The sequence below is a fragment of the Tinamus guttatus genome, unplaced genomic scaffold (assembly GCF_059628265.1).
Source record: "Tinamus guttatus ecotype Peru unplaced genomic scaffold, ASM5962826v1 Tinamus_guttatus_pri_ptg000240l, whole genome shotgun sequence".
Classification (NCBI taxonomy): Eukaryota; Metazoa; Chordata; class Aves; order Tinamiformes; family Tinamidae; genus Tinamus; species Tinamus guttatus.
Genome location: NW_028288774.1, coordinates 6,790,473 through 6,805,753, shown reverse-complemented (window position 1 = coordinate 6,805,753; position 15,281 = coordinate 6,790,473). Strand labels below are relative to the sequence as shown.

Here is a 15,281-nt window from a genome sequence, read left to right as displayed (position 1 = left end):
TTTTCAAATCTACACAGTTCTGACAAATGTCTACTTACTGGGTCACTTCATTAAAATATGCCTACCATTCCTTACATCTCTCATATGGCATACAATTTGTGCCTTGAGCCTTTGTATTAGCTGACAATTGTAGAGATTCAAATGTAAAACAACTCTCCTTTGATGAAGACACTAGACTGTGATGAAGACACTAGACACAGTCTAGAATTTTTGACTTGTGATTCCTGAGCACATAAACAGCATTTAAAGAGCAAAAAAGCAATCAACAGGGTAAAGAGGGAAAAATACCATGTGCTGCCCGCCTCTGATCTGCCAGAGTTGCTATGTCCTGCAATTGTTTTCTTTGTTCTTCATTAAGACCCTGTGTCAAAGTCTGGTACCACACAGGGTTACGATTCTGAATTGCTGCAAGAGAAGGAAAGTGTTCATAAAATATTTGGTAAGTCAAAACTTGTTAACTCACCACATTTTTAATCACAGTAATATTCCTATCAACCCCATCACCACTATGTAATTTAAGAAATTTAAAACCATTAATACAACTTCTAGCACCTCTTCCCATCTGCCAGAAATTCACTCCATTCTTTCCCCCTGCTCTAAAAACATGGTGCTCTTTTCCTCTTTCCAAAGGAAGATTTTATTTGGATAAGATCTTTAACTGGAATAACCAGAAAGCCTGTTTGGATGTTTTCAACAAGCCCCCCTAGTTTACAATACTATTCCTACAGCTGAATTTCCAGAACACTAAAATTAAGTTAAAGCTGTTTGGACAGGAAATAAATTACTCACTCTGAAAAATTGTTTTAAATATTTGATATTCATCTACAGGGTTGTCTTCATCATCAATAATTGTTGAATAGCCTTCCAAAGCAGTCTCTTCAGCATCATCTTCTTCCCAGTCTTCATCATCTCCATCTTCACCAGCCTGTTTTGCCAGGATCTCTAGATATTCTTGACCATCTTCATCAATGTCATCTTCATCACTCCCCAGTTCCTCTGGGTTAAATATCACACAAAAAGAAGTTTATCACAAGAATAGTAACAACTTTTTAGGAAGTTGCCTGATTATTCAGAACAGACAGCAACATCAGACTAGAAAGGAAGAAGCTCTTTCAACGCCTCTCCCAGCACCGTGGTCTCCTTTAGTACTACTTAGAGCAACACTAAGTGGGAACAGACTTTGTTGTCACAGAAATGTGAACAGGAAAAGACATATAATCAAATCATTTGGAACACCACTTGATACAATTTTAAGCAAAGCATCATTTCTGCCCAAAACAAGGCCGGAAATACCGAAGTACAGGGGGAGCGGTACATATTTTTGAGCTACATATCAAGATGGGAAAAAGGGTGAAAACTTGTGAAAGGATTGTTATGAAGAAGAAACTCTGTAATGAAGTTTGATGCGGTTGAGGTTAAATTAGTTCCGAAACAGATTAGAAGAACTGTCACTTTCGAATCACATATAATGCCTAACAGTTCACATGACACTTTGTAATACATAGTTGAAAGTCTGCAGTGGAGCAGGACTCCTGAAAACTTTTTCTAATGACCCTTAGTCATCATTCAAATGCCCCAACAATAATTCCTTTCAGAAAGGACAGCATCCACACACAAAAGCTAGCTTCACAGGACTTCAAAGAAATCCAGTCTAGAAAACTAGCTTTTGCAAGAGATCAGAAAGAAGTCAAATAAGACTTGCAAAAGACATTAAAAGGATGCCAGTTAGGGCATCCTTAGGGCATTCAGTTCCCAGTTACTGAACTGAACAGCTGCACGAAAGAATTATTTCCAAATAATAGAACATATTTCATTTTTTGTACCTGTGTCCTCATCTTCTTCAGCTTCATCATCATCATCACTGTCATTTTCATGCTCTGCATGACAAGCATATGCTCTTTTCAATCCATTAAATAAAAGGATAAAAGCTGGCAGGATCTGTCCAGCAACTTGATTTAAAACCTGTGGTATTTGCTCTAGATCAATAAGAGCACACAAGCCAAGCACACACATTTTTCTGTCATGAAGACTGCAAAACAAAATGGTTACAAATTTTGTTATGATTTAGAAGTAATATAGCAGTATACAACAGAGGATAATCTTCAAAATTAGAAACACTTACCCCAAAAAGCAGTCTACATCATTAAGCCACTGTGTTATGAAGTGATTAGTGACAGGCTCTACATTATTGGGGAAACGAAGATTTTCCAAGGTATTTAAAAGTAGATGAGGATTGTAATACAAAGCAGCTATGGCAACCTGGAGGCACATTGTTCGCAGTTCACTTGTTTTTACTTCTCTGGTCAATCTCTCTAAAGCAGCTTCCACAAATAAGGGTATGCACTGGAAGAATGAGAATCATTACAACTTCAGTACACAAAAATCAGCCATTGGTTCTGTAGTTCTGTTTTACAGGCTTTTCAGTTGTAGTGAAATAAAATCCTGAAGATACTGTAATTCCATGCTTAAAAAACACAACATAGTAGAGAAGCAGAGAAAAATCTGTAAGCTATGAATTCCACAAAATTATTTTTAAATATCCACTATCCAAAAGAGATAACATTAATATAAGCCATTCTAGGAAAACGAATAACCACCCCCCCCACCTATTCAAATGCATAACCTCTTCAGACAGGCCATACAGAAGAAAAAAAATCTGCAATAGAAATTTTTGCTTCACATAAAGAGAATTTGTAGGGACCATATCCACATATATTAAAAAGATGCATGCAAAAATGCTCAATGTCATTTAATTAGGATTGTAGGAACTTCATTTTTATTCCAAAGTTAACTTGACAAATTCCATCATTTTCACAAATGAAGTGGAATGCATTTAGAGTAAAATTAATCAAATTTTAGAATTAATATGCCTCTAAGAGGTTACTCTTCCAGATTCATGAAAAGCTTTACGAAATTTAAATTCTGAAGACAAAGCATGCAATAACATTCCTTCAGCTCTATGACTGCATAGAAGCACTTGAAACACTGAAGTAGAAGACACGACTATTACTTAAACTGCAAAAATTTAACCAAACTTTTCAAGTTTAACACAAGACTTGTTAAAAAAATCAATTCATACTTTAGAGCATGATCTTTTTAAGAGATTACAGTAATCAAAGTTTTTACTAACCTGATCAATACCACGTCCTTTACACTGAAGAATAATTACTTCTAAAAGTTTTGCTGCATGGCATTCTGCATCTTCTCCAGCAACTCCTGTAAGGACCTGAAAAATAACAAATACTATTGTTATTATCCTTGTAAGAAGCATTTTCTATATGCTGCATGGCTTTGAGAAACTGATACAAATTTATGCCCTCCATTACAATATGACCATAAACAGCCATCTACAGCAATAGCCCAGTGTCACAACTTCAGTTTGAAACATTGCTCAATCTGTTTGCAATTTATCTATCCATGCAAGTATTAAACAAGATAATGGACTCAAAGCTTACACTAGTAACTATTTAAGCAATAGCTGCCATTTTGAAAGACTTCATTTTTACACATAGCATGAAAAATCTTAAATATTCAAGCACTAAAACTTGAGGTTGAACTTGCAATATCTGTGGAATCCAATGGAAAAACCACAAAGTACCCCATAATTTCTGTCCACACAGTACTCCATAATTTCTGTATCAAAGATTCACTTTGAATGGGTCTAATCAACCTGGTTGGAACTTCTTCTCAAATAAAGGCTGGCAAGAGTTATTTGCAATAAAATTCAAACATCTTCAGAATTGAAGAGGGCATCTTCAGAATGGAGAGGGCAGGGGACTGTTCATCATAGAGTTTTAGTATTGGCACAACACATGACATACTGAAGTGGAAGAAGTGAAATCCCTACCTATTATAATTAGAGATTGTAAAATATTACCACCACCTTATAAAGAAGTATTCATATCCTTACATAGGGCTAGCATTCTGGAGAACTTTGTCCTCTATGTATCAACTGGAAAAAGAAAGCTCAGTTGGAAGCTACCTATAATATAAAGGAACTGAGAAGCTAAGTTAAATACAGAAACACTGCCCAAAGTCACTTCACCGAGACGGAATAATTGGATTCTGCCTCATGATTTAGATACTGATCTGAGCCTAGGAAAATAACTCCTTATTCCTACTTACCACCCCTACATTGCTTGATTTAGAAAACAGATTAAAAACCTTTAGCATATATATATGATGTGTGGTATCCTAGCTATTGCGAGGCTACAAATATCAGATAAAGTAGCTACCTTTTGCAATATGCATACATGTCTTGCACATGACTTCCTCATTTTAGCAAAAGCTAAATACTAGAATTTGTTTTAAGCTCTTTTCATTTCTCTATAATAACTTTTCAATTTATGGAATCACAGAAGATACTAAATAGAATTATGTTTTAATAGCAAACCTCAAGTTTCTCCAGTTTTACAGCCTGCTCTTATGGAATATCCAGTTGAACAACATATAACTTGAGAATACATTTTGGGTTTTTTTGTTTGTTTTTTAATTCCTGAGTAAGCATCTTCAGGTAAGCAAAGGAATCTACTTACCTTCTTGCACATACTGTAAATCATTTCAAGATATTTTGTGTCTGACAGAAGTGTATCTGTATCAACAGTGACATAGTTATGCAAGAGAGGCATCATATCTGTGTTAAAAGAAAAATAATCAAAGTAACATATTGTTTTCACATTTTATGATTTTATAATTTTTTATAACTTTATATTATTTAGGTGTTAAAATCATGTTGAAAGCTACATACTAATAAATTAATCATAATTCTTGCTTACATGCTTTTCAAGATAAGCATGTATCTAATCAGATGCCCTAACAAATCCACTTGCTAGAACAGCAGAATAAAGTACAAATGCACCTCCACTTGAATATACAAATGTTTCAAAGAGATATAAATCCTTTTAAGTTTGAAATCAAATATATGAAGCCATTTATTGTATATAAAATGTATTTATTAGTATTCCTTACCAGTAAAATAATCAAACCCATCCTGCTGAAAGACTTCAAAAACAAGAGGAAGAAGCTGCCACATTTGTGCAGAAACTTGTTGACAGGTCAGGCTATGCGCCAAGGAAAAGATCTCTTCATAGAACTCTAAAACATAAACAGAATGACATTAAATTTAATGTCAATCACATACACTTAAATAATTCAACTAAACTAAAGGGCACATACCTAACACATGCTGTTGCAAAACTGTTCCAATCACTTGCAAACAGATCCCTTCCAGCTGCTGGGTAATCTGAAAAATGAGATTTATGTCTGTTTTCAATACTCTGGAATTGAAATTAAAAACATTTTAAATAAAATTACTCAAAGCAGTTTCTCTTTAGTGAATATTCTAAAATAATAATGAAATTCTTACATTTTAGAGCAGTACATGTGCAAAAGCAGCCCTTTAAATTATTTGTAAAATAGTTTCTAACATGAGGTGTTTTCAAATACTCAAAGTATTCCAAAAAGAACTCATTTAGAAGTACACTTAAACAAGTCCAACACTAACCATATACAATGCCTCAGCTCCGTTAAAACACAGTGAATGAGTGTGTTATGCCAGCCACGTGTACAATGAAAGCTGCAGGAACTCCTCTACTCTTCCAGACATTCGAGATTTCTAAACTCCCCAAACCTAATTTAGACTGATTGTTCACATACCATACAAACATTTCAAGTGCTTGTCCAGTTTCAGACACATTTCCTAACAAACACTTATTCATCTGTGGAACAGCTAGCAGACAGTAACCTGACTGGTAAGGCATTCACCTGGCACTCAGACAAACAAGGGTTGAGTTCTGTTCTGCACAGCTAAGACCAGGAGTTGGACAAGATGCATCTAAATTTAACTATTTATTGATCAACTTTTCCCAATCAAGTTCATCAGGATAAGCACATTATTGCAAAAGCTTTCCATTTAGATATAGAATTTGAGGACAAAAATAAGCAGACATTTGATTTGCTAAGTAGTTTTAGCAAATGAGTCAGTCAAACCAGTTCCAGGTCTGTTGCATTGGAGCACTCAGGTCTGACCCTGGGCAAACAGAATTCCCACTATTCCTTAGTCAAACCCTCAGAGCTCTGACAAAATCATTTAGTCACTGAAAAACTCTAATGTATTTATAAAAAAAACAAACATGTCTGACTATGCCCTATGCCAAGAAGCATTTTTATCAGCCATAGCATCTTTTGGAAAGCTATATTCTGGCTAGAAATTAGTCTGCTCAGTACAATAAAACTAACATAGTTTGCATCACACTAGAAAGTTTAACAATACAGATTAGGCAGGTAAACAACACTCACTTCGCATAAACACAACACCTATTTTTCAGGCACCAATACTGTTAGAGAAACAAACTAGAGTCAGCAGAGTTAATACTCAAAATTAAATGAAGTTATCTTTTGTTTCAAGGGCAGGCACTATCCAATTTGATTTTTTTTGGAAAAGCTGACAATGCCATTTACTAAAGAAGCTGATGAAAAGACAGTTTCCACCTGTTTGATAAGAACCTGGATTTTTACAAGAAATACTGGGGCAACATTTATGTTGTTTTGTGAGAAACGTAATTCAGTCTGTTGCATCTTTGTAGCATCAAAAATACTTCCCTGTTTGCAGAGATTTTTGACTGTAAAGAGATTTCCAGGTAATGTCACGTATACACAGTAACTTCAAAGGACTTCAGTGTCTTAGCCAATGAACGTTGCCTTTAAAGTAATTTTTACTCACTTCCTTGTGATCTTCAACTACACTGAGAAGTGTATCAATAGTATTCAAGATTCCCATTGCTGTCACTGCTTTGTCATCACTGCCCTCTTCATCTGGTCCGGTCTGTATCACCTGGTTAAATGTCATTGCCTAGGCGTAATAGAAAAACAACCCATGAATGTGCCATTCAGTGAGGATGTGTTCGAATATGAAGGATTGCACAAGTCTGGTATTCTACATAACCCATTTAATGAGGGCCACTGCTAAGAAATTGGCACGTGAATTAGGAGTTCACTGTCCCTATTTCAGGGCTTGATTTTGAACTGATAAAATTTTAACATTAAACTATTTGCACAGCTACCATTTAGCCATATAAGAAGATTTGTAACTATCAATGACATGGCTTTCTATGCAAAAAAATACTAAATTTATGAAAAAACTATTATTCCATGCTTTAAAAAGAGAAAAATAGGTTAGGTCAAATCATAAAGATTATCTAAAATGCACTACTAAAATTCTTTACTATCAAGATAAAATAAGAATCCTTCTTAGAAACTTCACTTTAGTTCAAGTTATGAAGGCAGTTTCGAGCAAAAAAAAAAAAACAACTATCAAAATGTAGAAGAAAATCTCTAGCATTAATACATTTTAATTGATGAATTAATGGGTGGTTTAATAATACCTAGTATTGACTTCCAATCACCTTCATTTTAAACACCGACCTCCTGCATATTGGAGATCTTCAAAACCCGCTTGGACGGGGTCCTGTGCCACATGCTCTAGGTGACCCTGCGTGTGCAGGGGGGTTGGACTAGATGATCTCTAGAGGTCCCTGCCAACCTTAAGCATTCTAAGATTCTATGATATTAAGCATCTTTCCCAGTCACCAGAAAGTCTTACCAAATGCTGTGTCATTTCTACAGCAATTGGGGTAACTTCTTCACTATATTCACAGATCATTTTCTGAATCACATTAGTAAGATCATCATTTTCGGTCTCCCTTATAATATGAAGTAAAGCTTGCATTACAGGTCTAATGAATGGAGTAATATATTCTTTAGCTGTAAAACAAGCAGAAATTAATGTATGAATTGACATAAATATTACAATATCACAGTATCACCATAAGATAATCAATATAAGCATTTTTTTGTCAACTTAGCCAAAGCATTTGATATAAAATTTACTCTTGCTTTGCAGTATTTATGTCAGTTTCCGGAATACTAAGCAATGCAAAGCTTGCCAAAACAACTAACTTTGATAATAAACTTGAACATGAATAAATGCATGTTGAGTGAGATACACTCATACAGCCACCAATTCAGTGTTTAGGAGTTTAAAAGTAATTTATTGTATCATGAAACCACAAATTAATTTCATTCATCTGGACCTTATAAACATGATTATGTTGTTCATAAACAGCAGCCAGATGGAAAATTACAAATAAGCAATTACAAGTTACAATGATGAGGAGTGAATTAACATCAGGGAACCCTACAAGAAACTTCCTTGAGCTTAGAAACATTAATGCATATTCCATTAAAATAATGAAATATGTACAGTAAACTTCCTGTAGCTTTATGAAAAGAGAGATACCTTTCTCTTGATTACTGATCAGAACTTGAAGTGCTATGGCAGCTTCCACTTTCACAGGCATTTCCCTATCATCTATCAGACATCGTCTTGTGAGCTCTAAGGCTGTCTGAAGATTCTGGTCACTCTTAAATTTGACTTCACAAAAATAATGAAGGACCCAGCAAGCCTGAAAAAAGACACTGATTGAATTCAGTTATGTAAACTACAAACTGGATGATGACTATTTATACAGTATACAAAAACAATAGCCAAAACAATTATTTTAATTTGAACAAAAATATGGTTAAATAAGGATACTGGAAAGCTTTTAACTGCTGAAGATGTTTGAGAGTTTGGAGGCTGGCCAGTGGGAAGGTTGTCTTTCAGACATCACTAGACCAGTACTATGATCTCAAGTTCATCTTTGGCCACAGGTTTTGTGTGAGTGGTATAGTCTAAATGCAGAACGCAAACAGACCATACCACTAGACACAGATGGAAAACTATGCACACAGTTCTGCAGCCATTTTAAAGCTGAACAATGGATATTTAAAAACATGCTATATATAAAGACTGATAGTAATCCTTGAAATAAGCACAAAAATTATTACAGAAAAGGTGCAAATAAAAGCATTTCTTGGAGGAAAAAATGATTACGAAAATATTCCTAGCCTCTTCAGCTGTATCTGAACAGTACATCTTTTTCTTACCCGTGCTCTCATGTAACCCAGTTCACTGCTGAAGAGAGGGAACACGTGATTCTGCAACATATATTCCATCTGATCTTTGTATATCTTTTTCTGTCAGAATATTAACACAAACACGTCAGCTAGTAATTTTACACACAAATGCTCTTCTACTCCAATATATAATGGCATATATCAACATATGAACAGCATAACAAAATCCTTACCCACTTCTAACCTCGCCCCTTACTAAAAACCAGTTATGTAACCTAAAATTCCATGTTAATAATTTTAACTTGAACACGTTTGAAACTGGCTTTATTTTCAAAAAATATACATACACACACACAGTCCCACACATTTCTTCCTCAATTTTTGGACTTTTGCTTAGCAGCATGTTACTCTTAACACCAAAATTGTTCAGGGAAGCTTCTGAGGCATGGTCCAAACAATACAAATTCATGCTTTCATCTCATTCCCTGCCATTTTAATTCAACATGGACGTTTCTATCCTTCTTAGAAACTAATTTTATTTTATTTCTCCTATACACAGGAAAGGCCTCACTAAAACAAAAACTTTTCAATGGATCTTTTACTTCCACTAAAAAGAAAAAGTACTTAAGTAGGACAGGAAACTGTGCAGCAGTTTTTATTAAAAACAACATATAACTGAAGTTCTTCACACAAGTCACCTGAACTCCAACAAGATCTGATAAAACATGCAATTAAGCTGACAACTGATCAAAATTGAAACACTCAAGTTCAACAGCTAAGAACGAACTTGCAATGTCTCTTCCAAAAGTTGTAAACTCAAAGAGCTATTTTATGTCTTCTAAAAAATTAGGAAGAAAAAAATATATATGTGAAAGAAGGAAAGAAAAGCACAGAAACCCAAAAGAACTACCAGCTTGATTCCACTCACTTTTAGGAGAATTTCAGCCAAAGAGCCAATCATATGTAAAGCACCATCCTTCTTACGAGGGTCAGCATTTGGCTCTGTAAGGATCTGATAACAAAATCCCATGGTCTTCTGCAAGACCTAAATTACATACAAAGACAGTGTTAGCCAAAGAACTTCTACTAATTGCCTCATGTATCATTGTTAGTGCTCCAAAATGTTCAAATTGTGTAAAACAATTTCTTCCAAGTCCAGAACTTGGCCAACAATTTATAACCCTACTATAACACACAACATTGCTAATATACTGGGCTGGGAATTGGCAAATACAAATTCAAACTCATATACTAGTGACAAATAAATATGAACAAAATTATAAATTTTAGTGCAGTACAATTTAACATACAGAGCAAAAATTTAATCAACTACTCTTTCAGAAAAAAAGATATAGAATATCAACTAAATTAGGGTCATATATATGTTTGATATAAAATGAAATCCTTGGAATAGCTTACCTCTTTCCTTTTACTACATGATGTAAACAATAATGTCTGAGCAGCAGTTGTTGGAGAAATGAAGTCTTCAAATACATCTATTAAATAAAACAGAAATGTTTGTCCTTTAATACAACTCATGATGCTTAAGTCACCCAACAGTCTAATATAAAACAAAAAAGCCAGAATTTTCTAGCTTGATCAGGTGGTTTCATTGCGCTTTCCTATTACAAATATCAAGATCAAGAAAAAAAAAAAAAAAACACTGTTACACAGTTCTAGAGCTTTCTTAAATAGCGTTGTTTCATCTTTTTCATAATCACTGAAAGCATGTCTATTTTCAAATTGCAAGGCCTCCTATTTTCAGGATAAGTCTTTTCTAGATACAGAAGCAGAGACTGATGCAGTGAAATATGTTATCTGAATGCAACTGAGTAAAAAATACTTGCTTTCTTATTTCTCTGCAAAGTCAAATATTTGTATAATACCTGTACTGTTTTATAGGTCTGACCTTGACCTGAGGGCAACCCTCCCCTCAAATCATGAAGGTTCCTTGTTTTAGTCACTTAAAAAGTCCAAAAGGAAGACTTCTGTTCAGGAAGTCTGTCTCCTCTTTCCTCTTCAGCCTGAATAGACTGCACAGTCTTATAGCAAATGACAAGAACAAAGACACTTTTCAACAAGCAGAAAAAAAGGAAAACGGAAGCCTGGAATATTAGGCTTATTTCATAATATTTTATTTACCATGATGGTAAATCTAATCTGACTTATGCTATGTTTAAAATTCCTTAACTTAGCAGTGTTGGATTTATTTAATGAAAACTTCATAGTTGTCAAGGTTAGCTACTTTTTCAAATGCAGAAGCAACTGTTGTTGAGACATAAGCTGTTATTTACATCAGGATACCAGAAGTTAGCTATATTATTTAGTTAATAACCTCTTTTTAAGGTTTAAGCTATCTGTGTTTTCACAAAAACTCCAAAAACACAGGGTTTGTGTTAAGATGCATTATAACACGAAGAATAGATTTAAATTCTCACCAAATTTCATGCGAATATACTCATATGGATCTTCTTGCCAAAGCTCTTCATCCGCATCTGTATAGCACATCAATGGAAAAATAACATCTTGGATAATTCCCTGCAATAGGAAAAAGTTAAAAGATTATCGGTTCTTCTCTCTATTCTATCCTGTATTTAACATAAACAAGACTTTTGTGCATTCTATCAGTTATGATACAAAACAGTAACACACTGAAATCACCATCTTCAGTACTACCTTACAGAAGGAAAACACAGGAAAAAGCAGAACACCAGTACCACACAAGTTATTAGGTCTGTGTTGGATAACAGCAGATAAAGATGATTTAATGGCACCATTCTGTGGTTATAATCTCCAAATTTGCTATGTTGCTCTTTTACATTATATAAGCCTTAATAATAAAACACAGAGCACTGACATCAAATCATATAACTTGTAAGTTTTAAAATTTAAAATAAAACTGCATCTTCAAGTACTTTTCAATCTCTCTGTTCAAACAGCAACCCTACTTTGATGCTTTAAATATACATTGAAATTCTGTTCAAATGTCAAGAGCTCTACTCCAAGTAAACTGTATATTGGCTAATCATAGAATCATTAAGGTTGGAAGGGACCTCTAGAGATCATCTAGTCCAACCCCTCTGCACATGCAGGGTCACCTAGAGCACGTGGCACAGGACTGCGTCCAAGCGGGTTTTGAAGATCTCCAGAGAAGGAGACTCCACAACCTCTCTGGGCAGCCTGTTCCAGTGCTGGGAAAAGGGAAAGTCTTTTACCACAAGTGCAGTAAGAACAGAAATCGATGACAGAATCGATTTCTTAGAGCACAAAAATAAGCATCTAGAAATAATTGTATCTGCAAAAAATGCTTGCAAGAAATAACTTAGTTTGATCCAGAGTAATTAGCCAGTCTTCCTAATATATATAAGAATCTTCAAACAGATTTAAACTCTTTTCACCAGTTATTTATAAAAGAAACTCAAAAACCTAGAGATACTGAACATTAGACTCATGGACTATCGAATCATTAAAGTATTAAAATGGTTTACTTGAATATGAGGTTTCAGATTCTTCCAGGTGACAGCATGTGACACTCCTTGATTGATGTAATTCAGTGTTTGCTGCAAAACTCTAGGAGCCATGTACTGTTTCTCCTTGTATTGATACAACACCTTCAGCAACACCTAAACAGATTTAATAGCTTAGAACAGAACACAAGGCCTTTTAACATGAAAAATTCCACCCTCCCTCATAATCCAACATAATAGCCGTTCAAAATTCCACTAAAAAGATGTTTGTATATTAGACTAAATGGATGCTGATTTAACCTATCATTTAATTGTCATTGGTCATTTATAAGGCAATTCTCAGCTCCTATAAGCAGCTCTGCCTGTCTGCTGGATAGGCATCCTTCAAGAATACAATCCTTGAAGCAGAGAAAAGTCTAATGCTAATTCATCCCTACCATTGCTTAAGGTGCCTTTCTCCCTTACATTTATTATTTGGTCTTGTTACCCTTTGAAGACAGGTATGCATACCCAAATACTGGATTGGTAAAATATTCTAGACTCAGGTACTCTAACAATTCATGCCTATATGCCCCATTACAGAGGTGACACTAGGCTATATATGAATAAGGTCAAACATCTTTCTCCTCTTTGCTTTCTAGCACAAGTTTTTCTGCTGAGGCAAAATTCTAAGCTAATTACAGGGATTTAAGTTCATGAAAGACCTTATTTCTCCACAGATAAAGATATAATTCATGGAAATGTTGTTAGTATTTAAATTCCATCCTATTGGACAGGTTTGGCATCAACATGCAAGGAGGCTTCCTTGCAATCCAATCCAAGCCAGTGACAATTGCTCTTTACAGCTTACATTATCATACGGGAGAAAACTGTAAGAACCAGCTAAAACACCATTTTGCAGAAATTTCTTTTAAAGACTTGAATTCCCAGCGTTTCCTAGATAAAATAACAAAGGACAAACTTGACTTCATAGGAAATCCTGGGGTAAAAAAAAATACTGTACTGTTCATCTTTTTTGAAAAGTTATTTTTCCACACACACTTTTCTTAGAAGTTAGTATTATCTGAAAACAACATAACCAACACTACTGACATCTCAGGAGGAGGACAAAGACTCCACTTGTCCGAGTAAAATGTTGAGATGCTTCCTAACACTGTGTTACAAATTTTGTGCTCCTTTCAATAATGAGGATGACCTTCAGAATGCATATATTTGGGAAAAGTTTTCCCTATTTTTTTCTCTTTTAAATGTTCAGTCCTGTCAGTTATTGTAATTTCTTTAGGAATGAAAAACAATTTGAAGAAACTGAGAACTATTTTTCTCATGATTAAAATAAGGCCTTTTCCTTAAAGATTCAGCTCCTTGTTTTCATAACTGAAATGTCTGTTTACGTTTACAGCCTAATCACCTGCTAAGAAGCAAATTTAAGAGTTAACACAACTATAAACATTTTTACAAAACTAAAGTTTTATGAACAAACTTGTTTCAAGAGAAGAGGAGCCAGCAGTACAGCCAGGAACAGCAAATCAGCTCTAAGATTTTCCAGATTTTCACAGGAATTTTCTTGCTGGTTTAAAATATTCCAGTTACTGACTCACAATACATGCTCTCTAAAGAAAGGTAAGGTGATAATTAACTGCACCACTAGTCTATTTATGCCTTTTTCCTGGAGGTTGCTGACATGAACTAGGTTTGACTATATCCTGAAGTTACTTAGTAAAGATAAAGCAAGGGTTATCTGGCAGTACATTAATAGTCAAGGCTATAAACATCCCTGTTCCAGGAGATACCTTGTGTATAACTCAGCTGCTATACAAGTGTCCCTAGACAGAGATAAGAGTGATAAGTGAACTGACTTACCTGCTTGTAATCCTAGCCCCTCGCTCTTGGAGAAGGCCTTTATAAAAGGCTAGAAAGCTTAGTACCTACATTCACTGACTTACAGTCAAAAATAGCCCCTGTATCATCTGAACTACCCCTTAGGATCAACCCACACTGTAAATATTAGAGCTATCTCTTTCAGAGGGGGAATAAATATAAATATATATATATATACACACACACATACACACACACACACACACTTCTCATCTAAACATTCACTTGTAAGCTAGCATGTACTCTATTTACAGATTATCCATACTGCATGGACTATTTTTAGTGGATTGTCCCAGGGCTCAAATAAAAAGTTTCTCTAATTTCTTCACTTCCTCCCACCCCCACAGACATCAATGCTTCCAGCAATATTCCATTACCAAAAAAAAAAAAAAAAAAAAAAAAAAAAAAAAGGAATTTTTTCAGAAAATAAGGAAAGAATAAATCATTACTAACTCTACATTTATCTCAATATCCCACACATTCAGAGTTTCTTACTTGCTGAACACCAACTGCAAATGCCTTCAGGAACACTTCAGCAAACTCATTGTATTCCTTGGAAACATTACCAGGACTCCCATATCTAGAATTAGAAAGCAAGTATGCAAATTCAAACACATAGCAATATGTTACCAATTTTAAGTAATATAAGAGAAATTACCTCTCAAAAAGTCTAGCCAAGATATGCAAAGCCCACTTTTTGCATTTCCACCAAGGCAATTCAGGTCTATCATCTTCATCAACTTGAAGGGTTTCCTTTAGGAAAAAAAGCATTTATTTACCTACTATTAATGAAGAGTTCAAATTATATATTTCTGAGCAACTAGACAGCATATTTGGCTTTTCTTCTACAGTGCCAATTGCATATCACATTCCTAGTTTAACAGAAGCATAAAGTACAGCAAAACTACAAATCTCGTGATCCATGCAGCATAAATGCTGTTCTTTAATCAGGAAGCCAAAATAAATCATAATGTAATTTGA

The 15,281-nt window shown here is 34.7% G+C and overlaps 1 protein-coding gene and 1 non-coding gene across 2 annotated transcripts in view; both read right to left on the bottom strand.

The window, feature by feature from the left end:
- The window catches only part of IPO7 (importin 7), a 31,243-nt gene that overhangs the window by 2,999 nt on the left and 12,963 nt on the right, over window positions 1-15,281 (bottom strand). The window contains exons 7-24 of the mRNA XM_088525783.1: window positions 14,959-15,053; window positions 14,796-14,880; window positions 12,444-12,578; window positions 11,394-11,493; window positions 10,375-10,451; window positions 9,884-10,000; window positions 8,986-9,075; window positions 8,297-8,462; window positions 7,601-7,761; window positions 6,722-6,850; window positions 5,176-5,242; window positions 4,969-5,094; window positions 4,536-4,633; window positions 3,131-3,226; window positions 2,123-2,343; window positions 1,824-2,029; window positions 790-996; window positions 289-405 (exon numbers count right to left, since the gene is read on the bottom strand). Of these exons, the coding sequence (XP_088381909.1) occupies window positions 289-405; window positions 790-996; window positions 1,824-2,029; window positions 2,123-2,343; window positions 3,131-3,226; window positions 4,536-4,633; window positions 4,969-5,094; window positions 5,176-5,242; window positions 6,722-6,850; window positions 7,601-7,761; window positions 8,297-8,462; window positions 8,986-9,075; window positions 9,884-10,000; window positions 10,375-10,451; window positions 11,394-11,493; window positions 12,444-12,578; window positions 14,796-14,880; window positions 14,959-15,053 (2,293 nt within the window). The remainder of the gene's footprint in view (window positions 1-288; window positions 406-789; window positions 997-1,823; window positions 2,030-2,122; window positions 2,344-3,130; window positions 3,227-4,535; window positions 4,634-4,968; window positions 5,095-5,175; window positions 5,243-6,721; window positions 6,851-7,600; window positions 7,762-8,296; window positions 8,463-8,985; window positions 9,076-9,883; window positions 10,001-10,374; window positions 10,452-11,393; window positions 11,494-12,443; window positions 12,579-14,795; window positions 14,881-14,958; window positions 15,054-15,281) is intronic.
- On the bottom strand, window positions 8,615-8,796 carry LOC148594511 (small nucleolar RNA SNORA23). Its single transcript, XR_015913455.1, has one exon. It is a non-coding gene; the product is annotated as a small nucleolar RNA SNORA23 (small nucleolar RNA).